The sequence below is a fragment of the Notothenia rossii genome (assembly GCF_949606895.1).
Source record: "Notothenia rossii genome assembly, chromosome: 5".
Lineage (NCBI taxonomy): Eukaryota > Metazoa > Chordata > Actinopteri > Perciformes > Nototheniidae > Notothenia > Notothenia rossii.
Window position 1 is genome coordinate 48815820 of NC_136903.1, and position 25247 is coordinate 48841066.

General features: G+C 46.1%; 1 protein-coding gene across 5 annotated transcripts; it reads left to right on the forward strand.

Annotated features, from left to right (window-relative positions):
• Positions 1-1304: 1304 nt before the first annotated feature.
• Positions 1305-12095, forward strand: cass4 (Cas scaffold protein family member 4). Of its 5 annotated transcripts, none has more exons than XM_079682902.1 (7): positions 1307-1475; positions 6846-7268; positions 7889-7972; positions 8063-8179; positions 8306-9619; positions 9752-9841; positions 10051-12095. In XM_079682902.1, the coding sequence occupies exons 1-7, from the start codon at positions 1473-1475 to the stop codon at positions 10465-10467; spliced, it is 2448 nt and encodes an 815-aa protein (XP_079539028.1). In that variant the 5' UTR covers positions 1307-1472; the 3' UTR covers positions 10468-12095. The 5 variants fall into 5 exon arrangements, with proteins under 5 accessions (XP_079539032.1, XP_079539028.1, XP_079539029.1 ...); XM_079682903.1 differs by having other exon boundaries at positions 9776-9841; XM_079682906.1 differs by lacking the exon at positions 10051-12095 and having other exon boundaries at positions 1305-1475; positions 9703-9824.
• The last annotated feature ends 13152 nt before the right edge of the window (positions 12096-25247 follow it).

Sequence of the window (25247 nt, forward strand, 5' to 3'; positions counted from 1 at the left end):
TGATGGAGAGAGGTTCTGGTCCTAATCCTGATGGAGAGAGGTTCTGATCCTGATGGACAGAGGTCCTGATGGAGAGAGGTTCTGGTGGAGAGAGGTTCTGGTCCTGATGGAGAGAGGTTCTGATGGAGAGAGGTTCTGGTCCTGATGGAGAGAGGTGTTGGTCCTGATGGAGAGAGGTTCTGGTCCTGATGGAGAGAGGTTTTGGTCCTGATGGAGAGAGGTTTTGGTCCTGATGGAGAGAGATTCTGATGGAGAGAGGTTCTGGTCCTGATGGAGAGAGGTTCTGATGGAGAGAGGTTCTGGTCCTGGTGGAGGTAAGTGTTGGTCCTGATGGAGAGAGGTTCTGATCCTGATGGAGAGAGGTTTTGGTCCTGATGGAGAGAGGTTTTGGTCCTGATGGAGAGAGGTGTTGGTCCTGATGGAGAGAGGTTCTGGTCCTTGTGGAGAGAGGTGTTGGTCCTGATGGAGAGAGGTTTTGGTCCTGATGGAGAGAGGTTTTGGTCCTGATGGAGAGAGATTCTGGTGGAGAGAGGTTCTGGTCCTGATGGAGAGACGTTCTGATGGAGAGAGGTTCTGGTCCTGGTGGAGAGAAGTGTTGGTCCTGATGGAGAGAGGTTCTGGTCCTGATGGAGAGAGGTTTTGGTCCTGATGGAGAGAGGTGTTGGTCCTGATGGAGAGAGGTTCTGGTCCTGGTGGAGAGAGGTGTTGGTCCTGATGGAGAGAGGTTTTGGTCCTGATGGAGAGAGGTTCTGGTCCTGATGGAGAGAGGTTCTGGTTCTGATGGACAGAGGTCCTGAGATACACTTTGTGTTATATTCTATGGAATGCTCTTAACATCCGTGGAAGCCGTGGCGCTGTAAAAAGCACGACCAATCATTTTAGCCGGCCCGGCTTCAATCCCGACCGTTCGCACCAGTCAAAACAATGTTTTATACCGCTTTGTTTAGATTAGAGGGTTATTGAAGAAAAACTCTCAACTAATGGCTTATTACTTGTAGAATATGGTCATGAAGAATAAGGCATTAATAAGTGTTTTATAATGATTAATAAAGAGCCAATATACTGTTAATATGCATGTTAATTAACAACTAGTTGATGGTGAATTTGTGTGGCTTAATATAAAGTGTTACCCATACGTACAAGAAAAGAGGAAGAAAAAAAAAGAAAATTACAAGAAATCCTCTCAGTTACTTGGAAAGTAAACGAGTGATGTACTTCTGCTTTATTAGTAACATGGGTGGGGGGGCAGAATGGCTTGAAGCTGTGTAGAAATGAAGCCAGGGTGGGTTGGGGCAGCTGCACAGCAGCTCTGTCAGTGAGAGGCCCCTCCCCCCATGTAGATCAGTGTGTCTCAGTGACAGTTCACACAATGTGCCTGAGACACAGAGGAGGACAGCACTGGCAGCTCCACACACTCACTGAGATGGTTCACTGACAACAGGCTTCTTGTGCGTGGACGGACCTCAGCTAACATGGTGAGTACTGCGGCTCAGATCAGACTCAGCTGCTGGACCTTCAGTTAGAGGCACCATCGTCCTAATTCTGCTCTGCTGTGTCCGGTGCTCGTCCAGAGGAATGTCCCTGCAGACCACCTGCTCTGATTTCAATTGAACTTGCGGTGACAGCGGCCGTCTATTCCTACACACAGCCCCTCTGAGCTGTAACCTGAGAGCCTATTTACATCACAACTCAATGATCTACTCAGAAAGCGATCATGCATTCATGAATTTTAAATACCTCGTGAATGCATGTGAGGGTACTTTTAGTTTGGGGGTGTGAATTGGTTCCAGCTTTATTTCTTGAATCTTGAATCGTATGCCTCTTTAACCAGCTGGGCCCCTCTGGCCAGATTGTGCTTGTGATATTTTAGGTTAATGTTTTCTAAAACTGGTTGCAACCATACCAATAAATAAAAAGCCATATATTTGCTTGTTAGAGGTCCTAAGCCGATCAATAAACTACATTTAGTCCAAGAGAATAATTATGTCTGACTTCTACAGTTCCTCAAAACATTTTCTAAGACTAGTTCTGATTGATGGATTGAATTATTTGATGATTAAAAGTACAGAATCACTCTGCAGCTTCTCTTACTCTGGTGGCAAATGTTTCAAAAGCCTTGACAAGATTGATGACGAAGCTTCCTCTCCTCTGTAGCTCATAGAGGGGAAGGATATGTATCATCCGGACAATGCAAGAACAATATTTTTCTGAGCTCATCGTATTCATCGCTTCCTTAGAGAAAACACTGCTTTGTTGATGACTAACTTTCAGTTCTGCCATCTTATTTCCTTTCATGTCATATTTGAGCTAATTGAGAGCTATTTTAGAAGTGCTGCTGTGCTGCCTTTTTTTGTCCTCTGAGAGCAAGTCAGTACAGTCATCAGCTTAACACAGGGGGGCGAGGGGGGGGGGGGGGGGGGGGGTTCTATAGTTGGAGGGGGGTTATAATTCTGTCTCCAAGGAAGTTAAAAGTGTTAAATGTCTAGCAGGTAAACAACGCTTGTCTCTGTGTAAGGACAAGGACCCTGCACAGAGACAAGCCACTGCTTAGAGTTTCTGATCATAAGTGAAGCATCTCCTAATGCTCCATCATACAGTCACTGTAACAGCTACAAGACAGAGTGACACACAGGAAGTGTGAGTATAAATAACAGCAGTGTGAGCACGGAGATAAGTTCCTCTGCTGCCACACAGACAGGCTGACACACAGACAGACAGGCTGCCAGACAGACAGGCTGAGAGACAGCCAGGCTGAGAGACAGACAGGCTGAGAGACAGCCAGGCTGAGAGACAGACAGGCTGAGAGACAGACAGGTTGACACACAGACAGGCTGAGAGACAGACAGGCTGAGAGACAGACAGGCTGACACACCGACAGGCTGACACACCGACAGGCTGACACACCGACAGGCTGACACACAGACAGCCAGGCTGACACACAGACAGGCTGAGAGATAGACAGGCTGAGAGATAGACAGGCTGAGAGATAGACAGGCCGAGAGACAGACAGGCTGACACAGAGACAGGCTGAGAGACAGACAGGCTGAGAGACAGACAGGCTGACACACAGACAGGCTGAGAGACAGACAGGCTGAGAGATAGACAGGCTGAGAGACAGACAGGCTGACACACAGACAGGCTGAGAGACAGACAGGCTGAGAGACAGACAGGCTGACACACAGACAGGCTGAGAGACAGACAGGCTGACACACAGACAGGCTGCCATACCGCCAGGCTGAGAGACAGACAGGCTGAGAGACAGACAGGCTGAGAGACAGACAGGCTGACACACCGACAGGCTGACACACAGACAGGCTGAGAGACAGACAGGCTGAGAAACAGACAGGCTTAGAGACAGACAGGCTGAGAGACAGACAGGCTGACACACAGACAGGCTGAGAGACAGACAGGCTGACACACCGACAGGCTGACACACAGACAGGCTGAGAGACAGACAGGCTGAGAGACAGACAGGCTGAGAGACAGACAGGCTGACACACATACAGACTATACAGACAGACAGGCTGAAAGACAGACTGAGAGACAGACAGACTCAGAGACAGTCAGACAGACAGACAGACAGGCTGACGTGCACACACCACACACACACACACACACACACACACACACACACACACACACAGGCAGGCAGGCAGGCAGGCAGACAGACACACACAAAGACAGACAGACACAGACAGATAGACAGACAGGTTCACAGACAGATAGACAGACAGACAGACATACAGACAGACAGACAGACAGACAGACAGACAGACAGACAGACAGACAGACAGACAGACTGGTCTGAACCAGATATTGGTGTCCCTCTTTTATACCCACTCTAAAATGGCAGCTCAGCAGCACTTTGGTCTCCACTGTTGGCAGGAAGTGGTGACTGTTTGACTATGAGTGAACACTACAGCCTTGTTTGGGATTAAGCAGTGTATAAAAAGTACTTTGCTTCCATGTGCTCTAGTATAGAACTTGTATTCAATTAATGACTTTTTGTACTCGCACAACTACAGTTTATGTTCCTTTTTAAAAAAATAATGTAATTTAAAATTGTTCTTGCTAGCTTTTGGAGTTGTCAACCATATACTCTTCATTGGCACATGTTAAAAGCAAGGGTTAAAATCAACAGTTGTTTATCCCTTAGTCTCTCAGATAGTATGGGAACATTTCATATGTCATATTTACATGCTGACTTCCTGTTCACATGAAGAACATGCCTCATCCTGAGTGTGTGTGTGTTGTGCTGGGCCTGCAGTGTGTGAGTGTGTAACAATGAGGAGCTGACCTGACCCTGGGCTCCAGGGGGCAAAGGTCAGAGTGTGGTTCCCACGCTTTAAGCTCAATTATGAAAGTAAGAAGAGTAAACAGTGTGAATAACAGATATCACTGAGTTGGCTCACTGACTTCATCGCTATCCACTTCTGTTAGAGTATCATTTCGCATTTAGACAGATGTCCTGCTTCACACGTCTTATAAAATGTGCATCTTCTCTGGTTTATATCGTTGTAAATTGAATGTTATTGGGTTTTGGTGTTTTGGTTGTGATTTTGAGCGTTGCCTTTAAGGTCTGTAAAGTTTGCTTTTTGTTGAGTTTTTTACACTAAATAGTGACTTATTAACTAGCAGTTTGAGCTCTAAGTGTTTGGGATCATATGGCAGTTGAAAATATAATTCTTGAAAACAATCATACTTTCCGTATCCAACCGGTAGAAGAAGCATCTTAATGCCTGAAAAGAAGCTTTTAAAGCACTTCTTGAGGTGCATCTAACGGGCCGAGGATAATGTGTGAACAGGACGGAGCGAGGCCCAGAGAGCAGACAGCTGGGGCGTTAAAGAGCCGAGGCCAGTTGTCCAGAGGCTGATCGCCACAAGCAGGCGTGTGCAGGAGTCCAAAAGAGTCACAGCTGAATGTGACCTTGTTACTGTAGATCCAGGCAGTCAGAGCTGACCTCAATCCAATGGGTTTATATAACCTAATGAAAAAGGTTAAACTGATACCAGAAACATGTCACATGATAGGCTTTGGTTCAATTGCTGCAACTACTGGCACTGACACTGAGCGGGCTGCTTAAACACACAACCTCTCATGACAAATGTCGTCTCAGGAATGAATACCCTCTTGAGTCCAGGGAGAAAGTACAACAACCTACATGTTGTCGGGGGGGCTACTGACTGTCATTTGACCCTCAGTTCTTCACTTGCATGTCTGTAGCGTAGCAGTGTGTGTGTGTGTGTGTGTGTGTGTGTGTGTGTGTGTGTGTGTGTGTGTGTGTGTGTGTGTGTGTGTGTGTGTGTGTGTGTGTGTGTGTGTGTGTGTGTGTGTGTGTGTGTGTGTGTGTGTGTGTGTGTGCGTGCGTGCGTGCATGCGTGCGTGCGTGTGTGTGTGTGTGTGTGCGGTCAGTGGGCTCTCTAGGCGTGTATCCAACAGGTGCTGAGCGTGTCGGTCTCTGATGGTGAATGGGTTCTTTGTTGCAGAGGATTCACCCTCAGAGCCAGCAAACACACACACACACACACACACGGTTTTGAGCTGAGGGTGCTGAAACGACAGCAGGTTGCTTAAGAATAACCACATCTAAACACATCGGATCTGTTAAAAGCAAATGCTGCGGTATCACATTTACAGATAAATGACCAACAGCAACGAGAATAGAGAGTAATTAGACTCCATAGACTGTTGTTGTAATAAGGCAATGAGGTAATGAAATGATGCCTTCACTGACATGGACCTCTCATGGATCTAAAGCCAGCTTTAGTTATGTTTATGGTAATATAATGTTTGTTCGATTTTAATGGCACTTTGCTGCCTTCACAACACAAGATATACTGAATGTCAAATAATTTGCTGTAGACACAATACATAAAGAAACAATTCTTCCTTTATTTTATCAGAGCCCTTTTAAATCAAAACACATTTTTTCTCTGTGATCCACTTTGTGAGGGAAGTACAGAAAATAGGAATAGTCAAGTAAAAATACCTGGTAATTTCCACCAATGCATATTCACAACTCTGTATACTTATCTGTATACTACATATTGGACTGTATTCTTATTATACCTCCAGCGGATTTTCAGAGATTAAATCATATCTAAAAAGAATTGAGTGAAATTATGACATATACTTGCACCCCTGCAAGATGAGGAAAAAATCTTGTGAGAAGTCACCTCTATGCAGAAAGCCCTAACAGGAAGTGAACATACAGAGTGCCACATTCAGAATAGAAGAGCTCTACTCTTTGTTGTTTCACAGGCATGTTAACAATAAGGGAAGGAGTCACTGAGACCTTTGACAAGTTTTTGGTGGCTTTGCCTCAGGTAGGTTGGATCCTTGGGCAAGATATTGATCCCCAATTTGCTCCTGACGGCATGGACAACCGTGTGTGAGTGTGTGTGAATGTTAATAAATCCTGAAGCTAGCTTTGTATTCCAGCCTCTGTATAAATGTGTGTATATGGGTGACTGCAGACTCACGTTGTAAAGCACTTTGAAAATTCACAAATACTGGGAAAGTAGTATATAAATGCTTTCCATTTCCCATCAATTTACTAATGATTTAGAAAATGACTGAAATGAAGGCAATGTTGCCTTGTGAATCTTTTGATTACCAAATCTGCAACTTGTAGCAATATTTTGAAAGTTGTCGTAGGCCTTCAGCAGCATCCAGAACTACCAACTAAATGTAGATCTTTGTTTTGCAGATTACAATATCGCAGCACTGCTGCACATTGAGGTTGTCTTTGTGTTCAGTATATTACTTTTGTCATTTGAAATGTGCCTTAGAGTTTGTTCTGCCTTCTAACCTTAAGTTCCATTTTCCCTGTTCTTTATTATAGAACAAACTGGCAAAGGCTCTGTATGACAACACTGCAGAGTGTGCAGATGAGCTGGCTTTCAGAAAAGGGGACATTGTCATGGTGCTGGATCAAAGCGTGGCTGGGACCAGCGGATGGTGGATGTGTTCTCTTTATGGACGCCATGGGCTGGCCCCTGCAAATAGACTGCAGCTTTTACCACAAACTGGAACCATTGCAAGCTCATTGAGCCATGACACAGAAACATTCAGATTTACTGATGCTGAAACTGATGACAGTGTGCAAAATATCTACCAGATCCCATGTGTACCTCGACCATGCAGCAGCCCAGCGTATGAACGCATGGATAAGATCTACAAGGTCCCGTCCACTCATCTATCAGCTTCAAAAATTCCAGTGCAGCAGGCACTAAGGCACAGCAAAGAAGGACCTGAGGAAAACCAGGTAACAAACATTGAATTTATGTAGAAAAAAGCTAAATCCTAAATGTAGACCTTAGTCTCTCTATTTATCTGGGGTCAAGACTTTTCCTTGGAAGAGTTCACCCTCTTGATTAGAGAGGTAGAATGTTGCAGAAATGCAAAGCTGTGAAACCCCTGCTGGCAAAAGAGCTTACAGATGGGGACCAGGGGCCTCTCCATGGGACAGGCATGTAGCACCGGGCTCTTTATGGGCCTGTAAAAGACCAACAGACACAGACTTCAGACACTTTTAACTTCAAACAGCAGCTCATGCCGCTAGGGACCCAAAAAGACAGAAGTGTCTGTCTGGCAGAAGGTGGAGAGAAATAAACTCACATGTTCACCATTTCCTCTCCCGCTCCAGGGGATTCCTGTTCCTTTCTGCAGTAGCCACCAAAGATTAAACAAGCAGCAAGGTTTCTATTATAGAGCTGCGTTAATTGGCAAAGTGTAACATAATTGAGGTTCTCCCGCACTCTCTATGGGCAAACACTGTCCACATAAATGTGTTGATCGAGAGGTCAATGATGTAATGTAGCTTTGATCAAAGCAGCGCAAGTCTTAACAGTCAACCCTGAAGAGAGCCTGTCTTTCTGTCTGCAGCCTTCATTCTCAAGCAAGCTGTCCAGTTCTACAGGAGAGGTTTACGATGTCCCGAGCCAAGCAAGACGAGCTTCTCTTTTCAACGTGAGCTCCTGCATTTAACACAACTAAATGCATCGCATAGGGACTTTTTGTAAATATTATGCCACTGTTATTGATATGTTCTTTTTGCAGGCATCAACCACTCCCAAACATACGCCACGGAAAGCCTCCCTGACTCCAATTTCAGAGCTGGAGAAAAGATTTGATTCTCCGGAGAGTTTAAGTTGTGGCAATCCGGTAGACTCTTATGTGAGTTAAAGACATTTACAAGGATTATTGAACAAGGACCCTAAAATGTGCGAAATTAAAAAAGTAATTTAAAGACTTTTTTTGTCTGCATAACTGTAATAATGACAACTTTTTTCTTGTGAACAGGTGTATGCAGTTCCACCATCCTTGCCTCAGGATCCAAACTATGATATCCCTGTGCCTTCCACCACAGAAGCCCAACACATAATGATGGGTGGATACAGCACCCTTCCCATCCCCTGCAAGCCTGAGTGGATTTATGATGTGCCAGTGGGTCCTGAGAAACTTAGTCCACCCCAAATCTCCAATGATACCATGCCCTCCAAAGCCATTTGTAGACTCTGTGACACTCTTTCAGCACATGCTTGGCCCATTCAAGGAGGCATTGCAACCTCCTTGCTTTATGATATACCAAAACACAATTCACTTGACATCGTGAGTCCACCCAAAGTGTTGCCAAGGGCCCCAATTTATGACAAGCCCCCAACTCAGAGGATTGTGGAGGACATTGTTTATGCAGTTCCACCCCAGGAGGAACCTTTAACTCGAGTTCTCAACCAACCGTCCAGTGATCATATCCCATTAGAGTGCAGGGGCGACTCAAGTAATGCTCATGAATTCACAAAGGTGCGTCTGCAGCGAATGAGGAACTTTTTGGCCTGCACATCTTTCCATTACCCTCCCGGAAGTGGGGAGTTACCAATGCAAGAGGACAATGATCAAGGTAAAACCCTGCGACTCTCCGCAACAGACAGTCAAAGAATCAGCAGGGCCTCCAGCTCCTCCGCTAGCTCCTGTGACTCTCTGACTCTGAATTCCCCCTCTCCCGAGCCTCTGCGAGAAGTGACGCTCAGCCAGGATCAAGCCTGTCGCAAAATTCTGGACCTGCAAATTTCAATTTGCGAGGCTGTCCCCCGTCTTATGGAGTTTGTCAGCAGTCACTGGAGGAGCAAAGAACACCTGGAGAAACACCTGAAGGAAATCAAAGAAGCATCAGAGGGGATTGCATGTTCTCTTATGTGCTTCCTAAACTTTGCTTTGGATGTTAAAGGCAATGCACGCCTTTTGACCGATGCCAACCTTCAGACAAGGCTCTATAAACAGCTGTCCATTGTGGAAGACTCAGGCATGATCCTTCAACAAACAGTTAGTGCACTGAATATGACTGGCTGGCCCCTGAATACACTTTGTCAGGACTCTGGGCAGGTCCAGACACCTGATCAACTGGAGCGCTTCGTTATGGTGGCCCGCACGGTTCCAGAGGACATCAAGCGTCTGGTATCCATCATCAATGCCAACGGCAAGCTTCTGTTCAGAGCCTCGCAGAAAGCTCCAGAGCCTCTAAACCCCTTAGGTCAGCTGGATATAAAGAAGAGTCCTGATGTGAGTGAACCAGGAGGGGCCTTGGTGGAGGACGACAATGACTACGTAGAGCTACAGGTAAAAACTTTTTTATCTTCTTAGTCCTCCTAAATTATAAAGTTGAGTTACTATGGTAACTGATGACAAACTTGTATCCAAAGGAAACTCAAAGCATACAGTAACTTTCATGATCGACCACTTTTGACTCAGACAAAAATTGACTTTGAAAAGCAGCAGATGGAAGTGCAGAAAGAACAAAGAGATAAAGTCACATCAGACAAAGTCTATAAAAATATACAGGTCAGTATCTTCTTTTTAAACAAGGGGTTTGTTTCTTTAAATTAAATGTGTTAAATGAGCATGACCAAATTGAGAAAAATCTTTGCATCTTAGAAAATGTATTTTTTATACATTATCTATAAATGTCTCCATCCAGGAATCAAAACCGTTCTTGTACTCTGATAAAGACAATGTGTGTCAATCTTTGCCTTATTTGTTCCACTGCTTAGGCTCTTAACAAGTGTCACTCCTCTGAGTCCTGCAGCGGCACAGAAGAACATCGACCAGCCTCTGTGTCAGAGCACTGCCGGCTTTATTTTGGTGCTCTCCAGAAGGCCATCGGGGGATTTGTGGGCAGCCTCCGGGATGGTCAGCCACCAGAGAAATTCATCTCGCAGAGTAAGCTGGTGATCATGGTGGGCCAGAGGCTGGTGGACACCTTGTGCAGAGAGGCCCAACGTGGAGGGTCCCCCCAGAGCCTCCTGTGTAAGAGTAACCACCTGTGTGCTCTTCTGAAGCAGCTGGCTGTGGCCACTAAGAAGGCAGCACTGCACTTCCCTGATAAGCAAGCTCTGCATGAGGCTCAAGAGTTTGCTAAAGAACTTGCCCAAAGAGCACAGCACTTTCGAAAATCGCTTGACCTCTGAACATATCAAGCAAGTGGATTTGTTTGTACAGCAGAAAACATATATTCATCATCTGTTTTAGTTTTCATTCATGCCATATTCAACTACATTGATGCTACTTATTGATACTAGCCAAAGGGTCATCACTTGAGCTAAAATTCTCCACAATTATGAATGCAGGTACTGGTTACTACAGTGGAGGAAATAATTATTCGATCAATTGCCGATTTTGTAAGTTTACCCACTTACAAAGAAATGAACAGTCTATCATTTTAATGGTAGGTTTATTTCACTAATGAGAGACAGAATATCAAAAATAATATCCAGAAATGTACATCACATAAGAGATATAAATTCATTTGCATTTGTGTGAAATAAGTATTTAAACCCCCAACCGGTCTGTGTGAGAATAACGTAAGTCCTCTTCCTTTAGGAAAGTACTCCTAATATCTACTTGTTACCTGTATAAAAGACACCTGTCCACAGAATCAATCAATCAATCAGATTCCAACCTCTCCACCATGGACAAGACTAAAGAGCTGTCTAAGGACCTCAGGGACAAGACTGTAGACCTGCACAAGGCTGGGATTGGCTACAAGACCATCAGAGAGCAGCTTGATGAGAAGGAGACAACTGTTAGTGCCATTATTCAGAAATAGAAGAAACACAAAATGAGCATCAGTCGCCCTCATACTGGGGCTCCTTTGGGGTGTTTCTCTACTAAGGGGACAGGACGACTTCCCTGCATTGAGGAGAGGGTGGACGGGGCTATGTACAGGGAAGTCTTCGCCGATAGCCTCCTTCCCTCAGCCAGGACTCTGAACATGGGTCATGGAGGGGTCTTCCAGCAGGACAATGACCCTGAACATACGGCCAAGGCAACACAGGAGTGGCTAAAGAAGAAGCACATTCAGGTGATGGAGGGGCCTAGCCAGTCTCCAGACCTTAATCCCATAGAAAATCTGTGGAGGGAGCTAAAGCTTCCAGAGGCCAAGCATCAGCCTCAAAACCTGCAGGATTTGGAGAGGGTCTTCAGAGAGGAGTGGACCAACATCCTTCCTGAGATGTGCACAAACCTGGAGACCAGCTACAAGAAGCGTCTGACCTCTGTGTGTCCAACAAGGGTTTCTCCAGCTATACTAAGACATGTTTTGCCAGGGGATCCAATACTTATTTCCCTAAGTTAAATGCAAATCAATTATGATCTTTTATATAATGTCAATTTCTGGATTTTCTTTTTGATATTCTTACTCCCACTGTTAAATTAAACCGACCATTACAATTATAGATTGTTCATTTCTTTGTAAGTGGGCAAACATACAAAATCTGTAAGGGATCACATTATTATTTCCTCCACTGAAGGTAGAAAGAAAGCATCCAAAATAAGTTGCACATTTAGGATACTGTACTCAAGCCAATTTAAAATGCAATTGAAATATAAAGTATGAAAAAACATTTGTATTATATAATTTACAACATTTTGTACTTGGAATATGTTGATGTTTTATGTATTTTATTTCTCTATTGTGTCAGGGTAATAGTTTGATACAGTATTCTTTTTATGAATATATGGAAATACATAGGTATTAGGCATTCCCAAACATCATGTTGGCTTGGATTGATATACAAAATAAAAAGTGAGCACTTTCTATGACCTTTTGCTATTGTTTGTGTGTTAACCATACATCAAATCAAAATCAAATCAAGTTTTATTTATATAGCACATTTATAAACGATTTTTGGTCGAGCCAAAGTGCTGTACATATAATAAAAATAGCGTAGAGAGTAGAGTAGAGACACTTTACAGCAAACACAACAGCACAGATTGTTCAGAATATCAGTATGAGAAAAAACGACACCCTCTATCCTTAGACCCTCACATCGTACAAGGAAAAACTTCCAGAGAAAACCCACAGTTTTAAAGTGGAAAAAATAGGAGAAACCTCAGGGAGAGCAACAGAGGAGGGATCCCTCTCCCAGGACGGACAGACGTGAAATAGATGCCGTGTGTAAATCGAAGAGATAATACATTATACAGCATATAGACCGAATGCTAGGAAATGCATGTGTCTGTAATAAGAACATGAATCCACGAGTATGTCAGCTACAATCCTGTGGAAGCCATCAGGGAAGCAGCATGACGAGACCCAAGGCAGGACCGCAGAGACAGGTTCAGCCACGATCCGAAGTCCACGACTTAATCCAGAACTCAGGTTAGAGGATCCAAGACACAGGACTACAGCAAGAGGATCAGCCTCGACTCCGGATCCCGGCGTAGATATAGATACAAAACAAGAACATTTGGCTGGGTTAATCGGAAAAAGAGAATACACAGACACATGAATACATACATGCATTAACCACAGTGAACTGGAGAAAGGCTATAAAAGGGATTATCACACACAGAGCACTATTCAGTAATGTCATCAGTTATTTATCTAAGGATCCAGGATCTTTGGATTTTAACCCGTTATCAAGAGTAAAGGTTAGGATATCAATCAATCAATCAAATTTATTTATAAAGCACATTTAAAAACAACCCACTTTGACCAAAGTGCTGTACAGAACAGAGCAGGTTGCTGACACGACCTTCAGATAAATAGATAAGTGCAGGTCACCCTTGAAAAAGAGATCTTTTGATCTCAAGGGGCTTTCACCTGGTTAAATAAAGGCAACAAATAAACAAATAAACAAACAAGTAAGTAAAAATAAAAAAAAGGTAATATGCACAACAAACATAGGCACAATCAGCCAGATATGGAGGAGTCAAACGCTAGAGAGTAAAAGTGTGTTTTTAACCTGGATTTAAAACAATCAATGGAGGGGGCCGATCTGATAGGGAGGTGGATGCTGGACAGAGGCCAGAATGGGGTAATATGGACCCTCTTCCGGCTACCTGTGAGGAGCCTGGCTGCGGCATTCTGGACCAGTTGCAGGCGGGACAGGGATGACTGACAGATCCCAGTATACAGGGAGTTGCAGTAGTCTAAGCGGGATGAAATTAAGGCATGGGTGACTTTCTCTAGATCTTTAGAAGACAGAAACGGCGTGATTTTGGCGATGGTTTGAAGCTGGAAAAAACTGACTTTAACTACTGGATTGACCTGTTGTCAAACTTAAAGGCAGAGTCAAATATAACACCAAGGTTTTTGACATGGGGTTTGACAAGGGCGGACAGGTTGCCAAGACTGTTAATAAATGCTTTGAGGGATTCAGGGGGTCCGAAAAGGACAACTTCCGACTTGCTTTCATTTAGCTGCAAGTAGTTTTGTGCCATCCAACCCTTAATTTCCTCAAGGCAGTTCATGAGTTTCTTAATATTGGACTGGTCATGTGTTTTCAGGGTGAGATAGAGCTGTATGTCATCCGCATAACAGTGGAAGGAAATATTATATTTGTGCATGATTTTGCCAAGAGGAAGCATGTAAAAAGAGAACAGAATAGGACCTAGGATGGAGCCTTGTGGGACACCGGAGGGAAGACTAGCCGGGGGGAAAGAAAAAATGCCCATGTTGACGGAGAAGCTTCTGTTTTTGAGGTAAGATGTGAACCAGTCTAAGGCAGTGCCATCAACTCCCACTGCGTAGTGGAGGCGGTGTAATAAGATGTCATGATCTACTGTATCGAACGCCGCGCTGATGTCAAGAAGAATCAGGATCGCACAGTTACCAGAGTCAGCAGAGAGGAGCAGGTCATTGTACACTTTCAACAAGGCAGACTCTGTGCTATGGGTGGGACTAAAACCTGATTGAAATCTTTCCAAGATCTTATTTTGGTGTAGGTAGGGCTGCAGTTGACTGAGAATAACCTTTTCAAGAACCTTTGAAAGGAAGGGAAGTTTAGATATACAGTAGGTTGGTAGTTACTAGGCAGGGTGGGGTCTAAATTGGGCTTTTTCCGGTGGGGCGTGACCACTGCATGCTTGAAGCAGGTTGGAACGGTACCAGTGGACAGAGCATCACACTCCATAAACGTCCAGGAGCGACGCTTGGTTAGGGTCCCGTGGCGTGCAGTTGTGACGCTCCTAGGCTCCTTTAGCTGCATAAAGGGACGCAAATAGCTTTCAACTGATTGCAATGTATTCCCATCTGCGGCGGGATTTGACGCTCATGGAAGCACGGCATTCGTTTGTGTCGGCTGCCCTTAAAGGCAATGTGAGTGTCCATTCCCATTGGATAACGGAGAATTGTACACCCGGAAGTAAGTATTCCCCTTACTGTCGATTGATTTTACAGTGATATCTGCACTACTCATCGACAAAAAAATACCAGATTATCCTTGTTAATTACACAACATTGATTGGTTTAAATTGTGTGCAATGCTTTTGTATTTTTCCCCTTCGATTCGGAGAAACAAATATTTTTGCGGAGTAAAGGATGGCAGAAGACACTACACTACCCAGAATCCCCAGCTATCGTTTAGGACTACACCATGTGCTCTGTTTGACAAACCTCTTGATTGGTTCTCAAGCTCTGTGATTGGTTGACCTCCAACTGCATTCCATATGAAAAAAAACGTTTCGTAAAAGATAAAATCATACTTTATTCAGCAGTGCTTGCTTTATTTACTCTTTGAAAGTCATCACATGAATGCATTGTAATAAATGGTTCGGCTGCATTAAATATATTACACATCTGTCATAGTTCTTTATTTTTTATTTATCTACAGAGATCGGGCTCAGAATAGACCGGAAACTATTCTTTTACCGTTCAGTTTGAATTTCACAATAAAGTTAGGAGTAATATTTTGTTTTGATATTATTGTTTTTTATTAACTACTAGACCACTGGGTCATGTTAAGAACATCTTTTCTGTGTTGCTGTGGGTTTTTTCCATCGCTTTTGTGTTACAAATATCAAAACAATAACTAAATATATCCGTCGTAAACTAAACCAGAAACAGCAGTATATTTTATTTTGTTAACACTGTAAACTTGACAGCTTTTTAACCCGAACCACCTACTGGTTAAAGCACGTTATTACACGTTTAGAGTAATGCAATGCAGGTAGATTGTGTTGCTTTTTAATGACTGTTTAAAATGCCTTTTTCTTAATGTCTTTTATTATTATTAACTACTTGTTACTTGTTGCTAGGGACGCTGCTATCGATATTATTTCTGTTATGTTGTGTAACTGTTTAATGGTGTTATCTTTATTGCTACCCCCTTCCCCGTCAATGTTTTGTGTTGGTCCACAGCGCAAACGTATTAGTTTAACAACATCCGCATCTAAAATTGTGGCATAGATAGCCTACGTTATTTTTCCCTGTGCAATTCTCCATTTAGTCAAAAATAACACATAATTATCCTTGTGTTTATTTATTTGTTTGATTAATAAACACAAGTTGGAGTCCGTCAGGACCGAGCAGCTCATTTGCTTTAGAGAATATTACACCCGGAAGTAAGTATTCTCTCCTCTTCGCTTGACAAACCCCGTGATTGTCCTCAAGCTCTGTGATTGGAGAGTGTGGTCCGAGGGTTACGCCGAGCGTCGAACAGCACTTGAAATGGGATGAAAGGACGGCAGACTGTCCAAAACTGGATTTGAACGGGTCCACCGCGTCCCCCCCCTCCCCCACCCCGTCCCCAGAACTACACATGCTGGCTATTGTGTTTCGCAACATGTTCTCTATCTATGGCACGTCTCTACTGGGAGTTGTAGTTTTAAAAGACATTTTCATATTTCCCATAATAAGAAGTTGCCAGTATTAAACTGTGTACATCCCTGGAGGTTTAGGGGATAGGAAACACTCAAATTTAAAACATATAATTAATAAATGGGTGAAAATTGCTTGTGCCCATAATGGGCAGGATTAATATATACCCACATGCCAGCTAAGGTCAGAAGAGCTTTATTTAACAGCTGGTCTTATGTCTGTGACCACTCCTGTTGTTAATTGATAAGCCTGAAACATGCACTTGTCAAGGTTCAGAGGCAAATTTTGCAAATATGGCAGTAGCCATCGATCATCTTAAGATAAGATATACTTTATTGATCCCAAGTTGGAAACATTTGCGTTAAATCAGCATGTGTAACAGTTGTAAATATGCAGTGGTGTTTATTCGTAAATCATTTGGTATAATCACACAAATTCTGTGTTTTATATTTAATAATTCTGTGTTCTTTATTTATTGATTGTTCAATACCTGACAAGGCCGGAGATGAAATATCTACATACATCTTATAAGAGTATAATACATATGTATAATATCAGTCAAAATAAGTGCTTCAACATAGTTAACATTGCTGGAGGTATGCACAAATATTGATAGATGTCTTGTAATGCACTATTGAGGAACCTGCGACCTTAAGTTTTTCATTCATTGCATAACTACACCGTTTGTGAATATGATATGTCAATAAACCTTAAAAGATCGTGAAATCTTGAAAGGGATGTGCAAAATAGTCATTATTTACAGTCTTTAATTAACTATTAGTAGAAAATAACGAGTAATGAATATACTTTATAGGGATCCTATTAATATCTAATAATACAAATAAGGAAATTCAATAACATGCTTTAACCACTAGGTGTCCCTTTATATCAGCTGTGCACCTTTATGGTGTAAATACAGCCTATCTACCAATTGGATCAAATATAAAAGTCAGCCGAATTAGTGTTGATACTGCAAGGACACGTATTGTGTGAAAAGAAATGTAATATGTTGTTTAATTGCTGATATATTTATGATCCACGTCACGTTTTCAGTGCTGGCGGCAGTTCCTCATGTTTGTCTCGAAGTCTTCTCATCAGGGCTCTATAAATAGAGAACTACGGCAGATATGTAATATTTAATGCAGCCGAACCGTGTATTAAAAAGGTGTTATGTGATGACTTTCAAAGAGAAAAGCAAACACACTCGGAATAAAGTATTATTTTATTTTTTTTAAATGTTTTCGGTTTGTTTCCGGTATTTGTTAATGACGATGTGATGTGAGAAGTGAGACTGGAATTGCACAGGGGAAAATAACGTATTGTAGCGTTCGCGGCTCCGCCGCACGGGTGGCTAACTACTTAAATGAGGAGGACACGATGGCTGTAATTTATCCGGGTTTTATTACCCTACAAACAGACTAAACCCCGGGGTTGGAAGACTGCCCAAAACAACAAAGATAGGTAGCGGTATTGTCTCTTAGCTCTCTCAGGATCCCTCACTAGCTCTCCCGCCGTAGCTTGACCCTCTTCCGGTCACTTGTAAACCCCACCCCCTTTTTCTCCCCGCCCTATCCGGCTAACTAGGGCAACGTCTTCCCCCCAACAATCCCCTTGTGAGTCTCTCCCAGTTCAGCACTGCAGGGTCGCTACATTGCCCCCCCCGGTAATTCCTCGTCCCCGAGGTAGAGCAACACTTTGAAAGCGAACCGGCATCCGTCGCTCCCTCTGCGACCTCCTTACTCCATGATTCACTTGTGGAGTAGTATTCCGTGGCACTATTGCTCCCAGCGGGGTCACCACCTCCCCTTGAAGGACATCCAGTGGCTGCATCGGTGGGTCTCTCCTTCGGCGGGGGGGCCCGCGCCGTGCTCTAGTAGGGGTCACAGGAAAGGCTGGCTGTTGGTCCCCTTTGTAAGGTGCCATCCTATCCCGGTGCAGTACCACTGTGCGCCCTCTGGGAACCAGTTTGACCCTATAAACCACCTCCCCCACTCTCTCGACCATGTAGCAAGGGCCAACCCATGTGCTATCCAGCTTGGGGCAACGGCCCTTCACTCTCTTTGGTCCATACACCCAGGCAAGGTCCCCAGCCTGGAAATCCTGACCTTTGACGTGCACGTCATAGACCCGCTTTTGGCGGACACCTGCCTGTTGAGACTGGTTTCTGGCGAAGCTGTGGGCCTTTTCTAGACGATCCTGCAGCCGCCTGGCATACTCCGGACCAGCCAAGGCATCAGGTGCATCCGGAGGCCGTCCATACATCAACTCCGGTGGCGTTCTGAGCTCCCGGCCCAACATCAACAACGCCGGAGTACAGCCGGTTGAGTCTTGGACTGCACTGCGGTAAGCCATGAGGATGAGGGGTATCTGCAGGTCCCAGTCACTTTGATCCGGGGCAGTGGTGAGGGCCAGCTGAGCACCCAAGGTCCTCATGAACCGTTCCACTAAACCGTCGCTTTGTGGGTGAAGTGGGGTGGTCCTAGTTTTCTTAATGCCAAGCTGGCTACACATTGCTGCGAAAACCTGTGACTCAAAGTTCCGTCCTTGGTCGGAATGAAGCTCAGAGGGGGTGCCAAAGCGGCTGAACATCCCTTGCACCAAGGCCTCTGCTACGGTGGTTGCCTCTTGGTCAGGCAGGGGATACGCTTCCGGCCATTTTGTGAAGTAGTCAATGGCGACTAGCACATACCGATTCCCTCCAGTAGTACGGGGGAGTGGCCCCAGTATATCGACGGCTACTCGGTCCATCGGTGCCCCCACACAATGTTGCTGCAAGGGTGCACGGGACTGGCCCTGGGGTCCTTTACGAGCCGTACAGGCATCACAGCGGCGGCAGTAGTCCTCAACATCCCTCCGGCTCAGGCCCCAATAGAATGTCTGTCTTAGTCGCCGCAACGTCTTTGTTACTCCGAAGTGTCCAACTCCAGGGGATCCATGATGCACCTGGAGCACTTCTTTGCGGAGGTCTTTAGGTACAACGACTTGCCAGCGTTCCTCTCCGGTGGCGGGTTCCCGCCAGCACCTCTTCAGGACTCCTTCCTGGAGTTCCACTCCCGGCCATTGAGACCAGAGTCCTCGGACGGAGGCAGAGAGGGCAACCACCTCATCCCAAGGCGGCCGCACGTCGGACTCCAGCCATCCCATGACCATTTTAAGGTCAGGGTCTTCAAGCTGCATCTCTCTCCACCTATTCGCATTGTTGGGTAAGAGGGCCCGACAGACCACCATCCCCGGGTTCAGGTTCACCGCTTCCCGCTCATCAGCACGGTCACAGTGGGAACAACCTGGGGCGCACGGCCGGCGAGAGAGACTGTCTGCGTTCGTGTGAATTTCTCCAGCCCTATGTTGTATGGTGAACTGAAAAGCCTGGAGCTGTTCGATCCACCTTGCTACTTGTCCTTCCGGTTCCTTAAAGGACATAAGCCACTTCAACGCAGCATGGTCGGTTCTGATGATGAATGGGAGGCCAAAGAGGACATGCTTGAAATGCCCCACAGCATCAATCACCGCCAGCAGTTCTTTGCGAGTTACACAGTAGTTCTTCTCCGGTTTATCAAGGGTGCGACTGTGATACGCAACAACCCGCTCTCCAGGGGCAACCAGCACCGGGTCTTCGCATAATACGCGCTTCAGCTGTTGGAACGCTGCATCCTGGTCAGGTCCCCACTTAAAGGGTGTGTCCTTGCGCATCAAGCTGAACATAGGCGCAGCGACCGTCGAGAATCCCGCCACAAAACGCCGGTAGTAGGACGCTAATCCTAAAAAGGACCTCAGCTGGTGGATATCTGTGGGGGTGGGCCAGTCCCGGACGGCTCCAACCTTGTCCGGTTCCGTCCTGATGCCGGCTCCACTGACTCGGTGCCCCAGGAAGGAGACCTCACGTCGCAGCAACATGCACTTCCCAGGATGAAGCTTTAGGCCTGCACCCTCGATCCGCTCTAAAACCTCCCTCAGGTTCTCGAGCGCGGAGTCAAAGCTGGGTCCATGTGCGAGGAGATCATCCAAGTAGATGAGACAACGCTCCGGGGGCACACCAGCGAGGACCTTCTCCATTAGCCTTTCGAATGTTGCTGGGGCATTACACAACCCGAATGGCATGGTTGTAAACTGCCACAGGCCACGTCCTGTGGTGAAGGCAGTCTTGGCTTTGTCCTCTGGGGCCATGGCCACCTGCCAATAACCGCTCCGGAGGTCCAAAGAGGAAAACCATGCAGAGCCGGCCACATAGTCAAGAGACTCATCTATCCGAGGCAGTGGATAGGAGTCTTTTACAGTCTTGTCGTTCAACGGCCGATAGTCGACACAAAACCTCCAGCCTCCGGCCTTTCTTGGGGCCATTACGACCGAGGAAGCCCAGGGGCTTTCTGAAGGTTCGATAATGCCAGCCTCTTTCATCTCTTGTATCATTTGGTTAGCAGCTGCTTGGCGGGCGTAGGGGACTCGCCTATGCCGTTGCCGGATTGGCTGTGCGTCCCCTGTGTCGATAGAGTGCTGGACCAAGTGTGTGCAGCCTACATCGTTGGGGTGGGTGGAAAAACTGTGTCGATACTTATACAAAAGGTCCCAGAGCTTATCCTGTTGATCTGAGGTCAGGCCCTCCCGATTCTCCTCCCAAAGGTCTGCGACCGTTGAATTCGCTGCGGCTTCCATTTCAGCCTCGGGGGTTACAGTTGCGGTCTGTACAATGGCCGGTACCGGTGGCTGGCCGTGTACCACCGAGTCTGATGGTGGGTGGTTTTCATCCAGTGGGGGAATAGGGCTCTCTGCGAAAGGGGGCCCCCACTGTGGAGGATCCAGCCAACCTGGTGGGTCTCCCTGCACTACAACGTCCCCGGCGCCCTCCTTGAGGAAGGGGATAGACTCCCCGCCTGGAAAGGTAATAGCTTGTGCGTTAAAATCCAATGTTGCTCTTGCCCTAAACAGAAAGTCTTGTCCAATCACACAGTTCTCTCTGAGTTTTGCAACCCAGACCGGTTGCCGCACTGAATATGCTCCTACTTGGATGTGTGCTTCACACCTCCCCAGCATGGGAGCCTCTCCCCCGCTGATGGTAATGAGAGGGACCTCGGTGGCTTGGGGTTGAGTTCCGGCTGGCAGGAGATCCGGGTGTAGAACAGTTGCAGTGGAGCCTGAGTCCAGCAGGGTATGGGTCCCTTGACCATTGACCAGTACAGGTATTCTGCAGCAGTCTGTGGGGAAGGTGTCAAGGGAGCAAAGGGCGTGAGCAGAGGGGAGGTGGAGTATTCTAATCACCGGTTGAGTGTCACAGTCTCTGGGGGGCAAGGGTTGGCTCGGTCGACTCCCCTCTACACCGAGCCCCGCCCGTTTCCCGGCGCTGAACCCTCCGGAGCGGTGACAGGAGCTGGACAAAAGCGCCATGTATGGCCTTTTTGGTGGCAATTATAGCAGGCTTGACTCTGTCGACCCTCTGGGGGCAACGGTGGGCTCTCTGTGCCGAGCGGAGGAGGGTTGGGTCTAGGAGGCTTATACGTTTGAGCCTTAGGTCGTGTCAATGACTGCGTGGAGCCATTTTCAAAACCCTCCAGGAAGATGTCCTCCACCACCAGTGCTTTCTCTAGAGCTGCTCCCAAGGTCTGTGGGTCTGCGAGCCGGACTTGCTGCCGTAATGGGATGGGCTGCAGGCCACGGATGAATGCCTCCTTCGTTAGCACCAAGCGGGTTGCATCATCGAAATCGGGGAATCCTCTTTGAGCCAGGTAGCGCAGTTCCGCTGCAAAAACTCCTAGCTTCTCTCCAGGACCCCGCATCCGCTCATTAAACCTCTGCCGCATCACAACTGCAGGGGCAGTGTTTCCAAAACGTCTCTCCAGTGCTCTGGAAATAGCTAGTGGGTTCTCAAGATCAGCAGCAGTCACATCAAGTAGTACTTTTCTAGCTTCACCCTCCAGGGCGGATATTAAATGGACTGCTCTCTTTGCAGGGGACCAGCCATTCGCAGTCGCTAGGAGGTTGAACTGGGCCCAGTACGTTTCCCATGAAGTGAGCCCATCATAGCGTCCGACCTTTAGCTGGCCTTCCCTGGGGAAAGGTGTTGGTCCCTGCACATTCATCAATGCCGTGGTGAGGGCGGTGGTCAGAGCAGCTACCACATCGCTGGTTTGGCTATTGGTAGTAGAGGGACTAGCCGAGCCCGCAGTCAGGGAGCTACCTTGGCCGAGTCCATTGGCGGTGTAGGTATTTGCTTTGGGGCATGTACTTGGGTGGGGGGTTGTTGTTGGGCATGGGACATCAACAGTGATATGAGCATCCTTAACGTTAGCAGGTTCGGAGCTCACACTGGCATTGTCAGTAGCATGGTTAGAATTTACATTGCAATAGGGCTCATGAGGTTTAGCCCCAACATCTTGTGCTTCCCCTCCCCTCATGGATTTAATGTCACTTTTTGAGTTATTGAGAACATTTCCCAAAGCACGCTCCATTGCAATGCTCATTTTCTGCATAAAACGTTCCTCTAGACTTTCTGTAATGTCTTTCTCCAACTCAGGGATAGATTTTGGTTGGCCACCCCATTTCCCTGCCGTTATGTCTCTCTCCAACTCCGGGATAGATTTTTGTTGGCCACCCCATTTACTTGCCGTTATGTCTCTCTCCAACTCCGGGATAGATTTTGGTTGGGCATCCACCGGAGCCGGTCCACACGTGTCTTCGTTTACATCTGCTCTTTCAGTCAGCAATCCGGTGGCTGCAGCAAACTTAACCGGACTTCCTTTTATTTCCTCCGGAAGGTCCGTCAGCAGTGTAGCAAGGGGTGAGTAGGTTGTTTTTTTTTCCTTTCTCCTTACCACCTGTGCATCGCTGGTTGGCTTCCTCCGTGGTGTTTCTGGGGGGGTGTATGGGGCATATAAGTCCGTGTTCTCACCGTGTTCAGCCATTTCGGTCCTCCGGCGGTGGCTAGCGATGCTAGCGTAGTTAGCCAACTGTAGTGCGGGGACTGGGGGCTGGGGAGATCCCACTTCTGACACCAATGTAGCGTTCGCGGCTCCGCCGCACGGGTGGCTAACTACTTAAATGAGGAGGACACGATGGCTGTAATTTATCCGGGTTTTATTACCCTACAAACAGACTAAACCCCGGGGTTGGAAGACTGCCCAAAACAACAAAGATAGGTAGCGGTATTGTCTCTTAGCTCTCTCAGGATCCCTCACTAGCTCTCCCGCCGTAGCTTGACCCTCTTCCGGTCACTTGTAAACCCCACCCCCTTTTTCTCCCCGCCCTATCCGGCTAACTAGGGCAACGTCTTCCCCCCAACAATCCCCTTGTGAGTCTCTCCAAGTTCAGCACTGCAGGGTCGCTACAGTATCTATGCCACCATTTTAGATGCGGATTTTGTTAAACTAATACGTTTGCGTTGTGGACCAACACTATACATTGATGGGGAAGGGGGTAGCAATAAAGATAACACCATTAAACAGTCACACAACATAACAGAAATAATATCGATAGCAGCGTCCCTAGCAACCACCTTGGTAACAATGAAAACGTTCTATGGACGCAATTTCCTGAAGTAATCTTCGTAATAACTAGCAAACTAAAGATCATGTACATCCACTGCACACATAATCTGAAATAACAACTCATATTTCTCGCATCAAATGACATCAAAACGCATTTGAATGGCCAAACTAACTTTAAAATAGGCATTTTCCACCGAGAATAAAACGTTTGTTTCTCCGAATCGAAGGGGAAAAATACAAAAGCATTGCACACAATTTAAACCAATCAATGTTGTGTAATTAACAAGGATAATCTGGTGTTTTTTAGTCGATGAGTAGTGCAGATATCACTGTAAAATCAATCGACAATAAGGGGAATACTTACTTCCGGGTGTACAATTCTCCGTTATCCAATGGGAATGGACGCTTACATTGCCTTTAAGGGCAGCCGACACAAACAAATGCCGTGCTTCCATGAGCGTCAAATCCCGCCGCAGATGGGAATACATTGCAATCAGTTGAAAGCCATTTGCATCCCTTTATGAAGCTGAAGGAGCCTCGGAGCGTCACAACTGCACGCCACGGGACCCTGACCAAGCGTCGCTCCTGGACGTTTATGGAGTGAGAGTGTGTTGGACAGAGAGCTGTTAATTATGGAGAGGATTCTGGGCCACTAGTGTCAAAGACGTCCTTTAGAAAGGCAGTGGGGACCCAGTCAAGCGGGCAGGTTGAAGGTTTCATGGTGGAAAAAATCTGTGTAAGGGAGGTTGGTGTAATGGGTTTAAAGCATTCCAGTTTGGAGGAACAGACTAGCGGGAAATTTCAAAGGAAATTTGAAGCTTATCACACTTCCACTTCCGTTCTGATTTTCTGCACTTCCTCCTTAGGGCTCCGGTAGTGTCATTAAGCCAGGGCAAAGCTTTAGGCTTAGGCTTTTTCAATTTAAGGGGAGCAACAGAATTCAGGATTGAAGAGCAGGTGGTGTTAAATAAGGAGGTAAGTTCCTCAGTGCTGAGATGGGGAGGAGAAGCTTCAATATTGCAGATATTGGGAGCAGCTTTGAGAGCCTCAGAGAACTTAATGGCAGTCAATGAGTTAATGTAGCGAGAGCAACGTTCAGGAAGGTGAGGTTTAGCTGGAGAAAAAGGCAGGGATGCATCAAAATTAACAGCACTATGATCCGACAGTTATTTCCACATTGCCGATCGGAAAACCAGACGATAACACTAGGTCAAGTGTATGGCCTAGTTTGTGAGTAGGACCGGTGGACAGCATAGTAAGATTAAAAGACTCAACCAGATGCATAAATGTAATAACAAGAGGCTTAGTGGGACAGCAGACATGAATATTAAAATCACCAAGAATCAGAAATCAATCAAAACTAGGCATAGTATTTGGGAGGAAGTCCGCAAATTGAGTGATAAAGTCTTTGAGAGATTTTGGTGGACGATACACAAGAGTGAGGGGATTTACCACTCCCACTTTGATTAATTGCACCTCGAAGCTGGATCAGAGTTCACTAGGCGGCAGTTAAAATGTTTCTTGAACACAGTGGCCAGACCCCCACCGCGATCGGTGGGTCTAGGTGTGCTGAAAAAGATACAATCGCCGGGACAGTGTTCCACAAGTGGAGCGAGCTCATTAGTTTTAACCCAGGTTTCCGTCACCATCAGGAAATGTTATCCATGGTCAG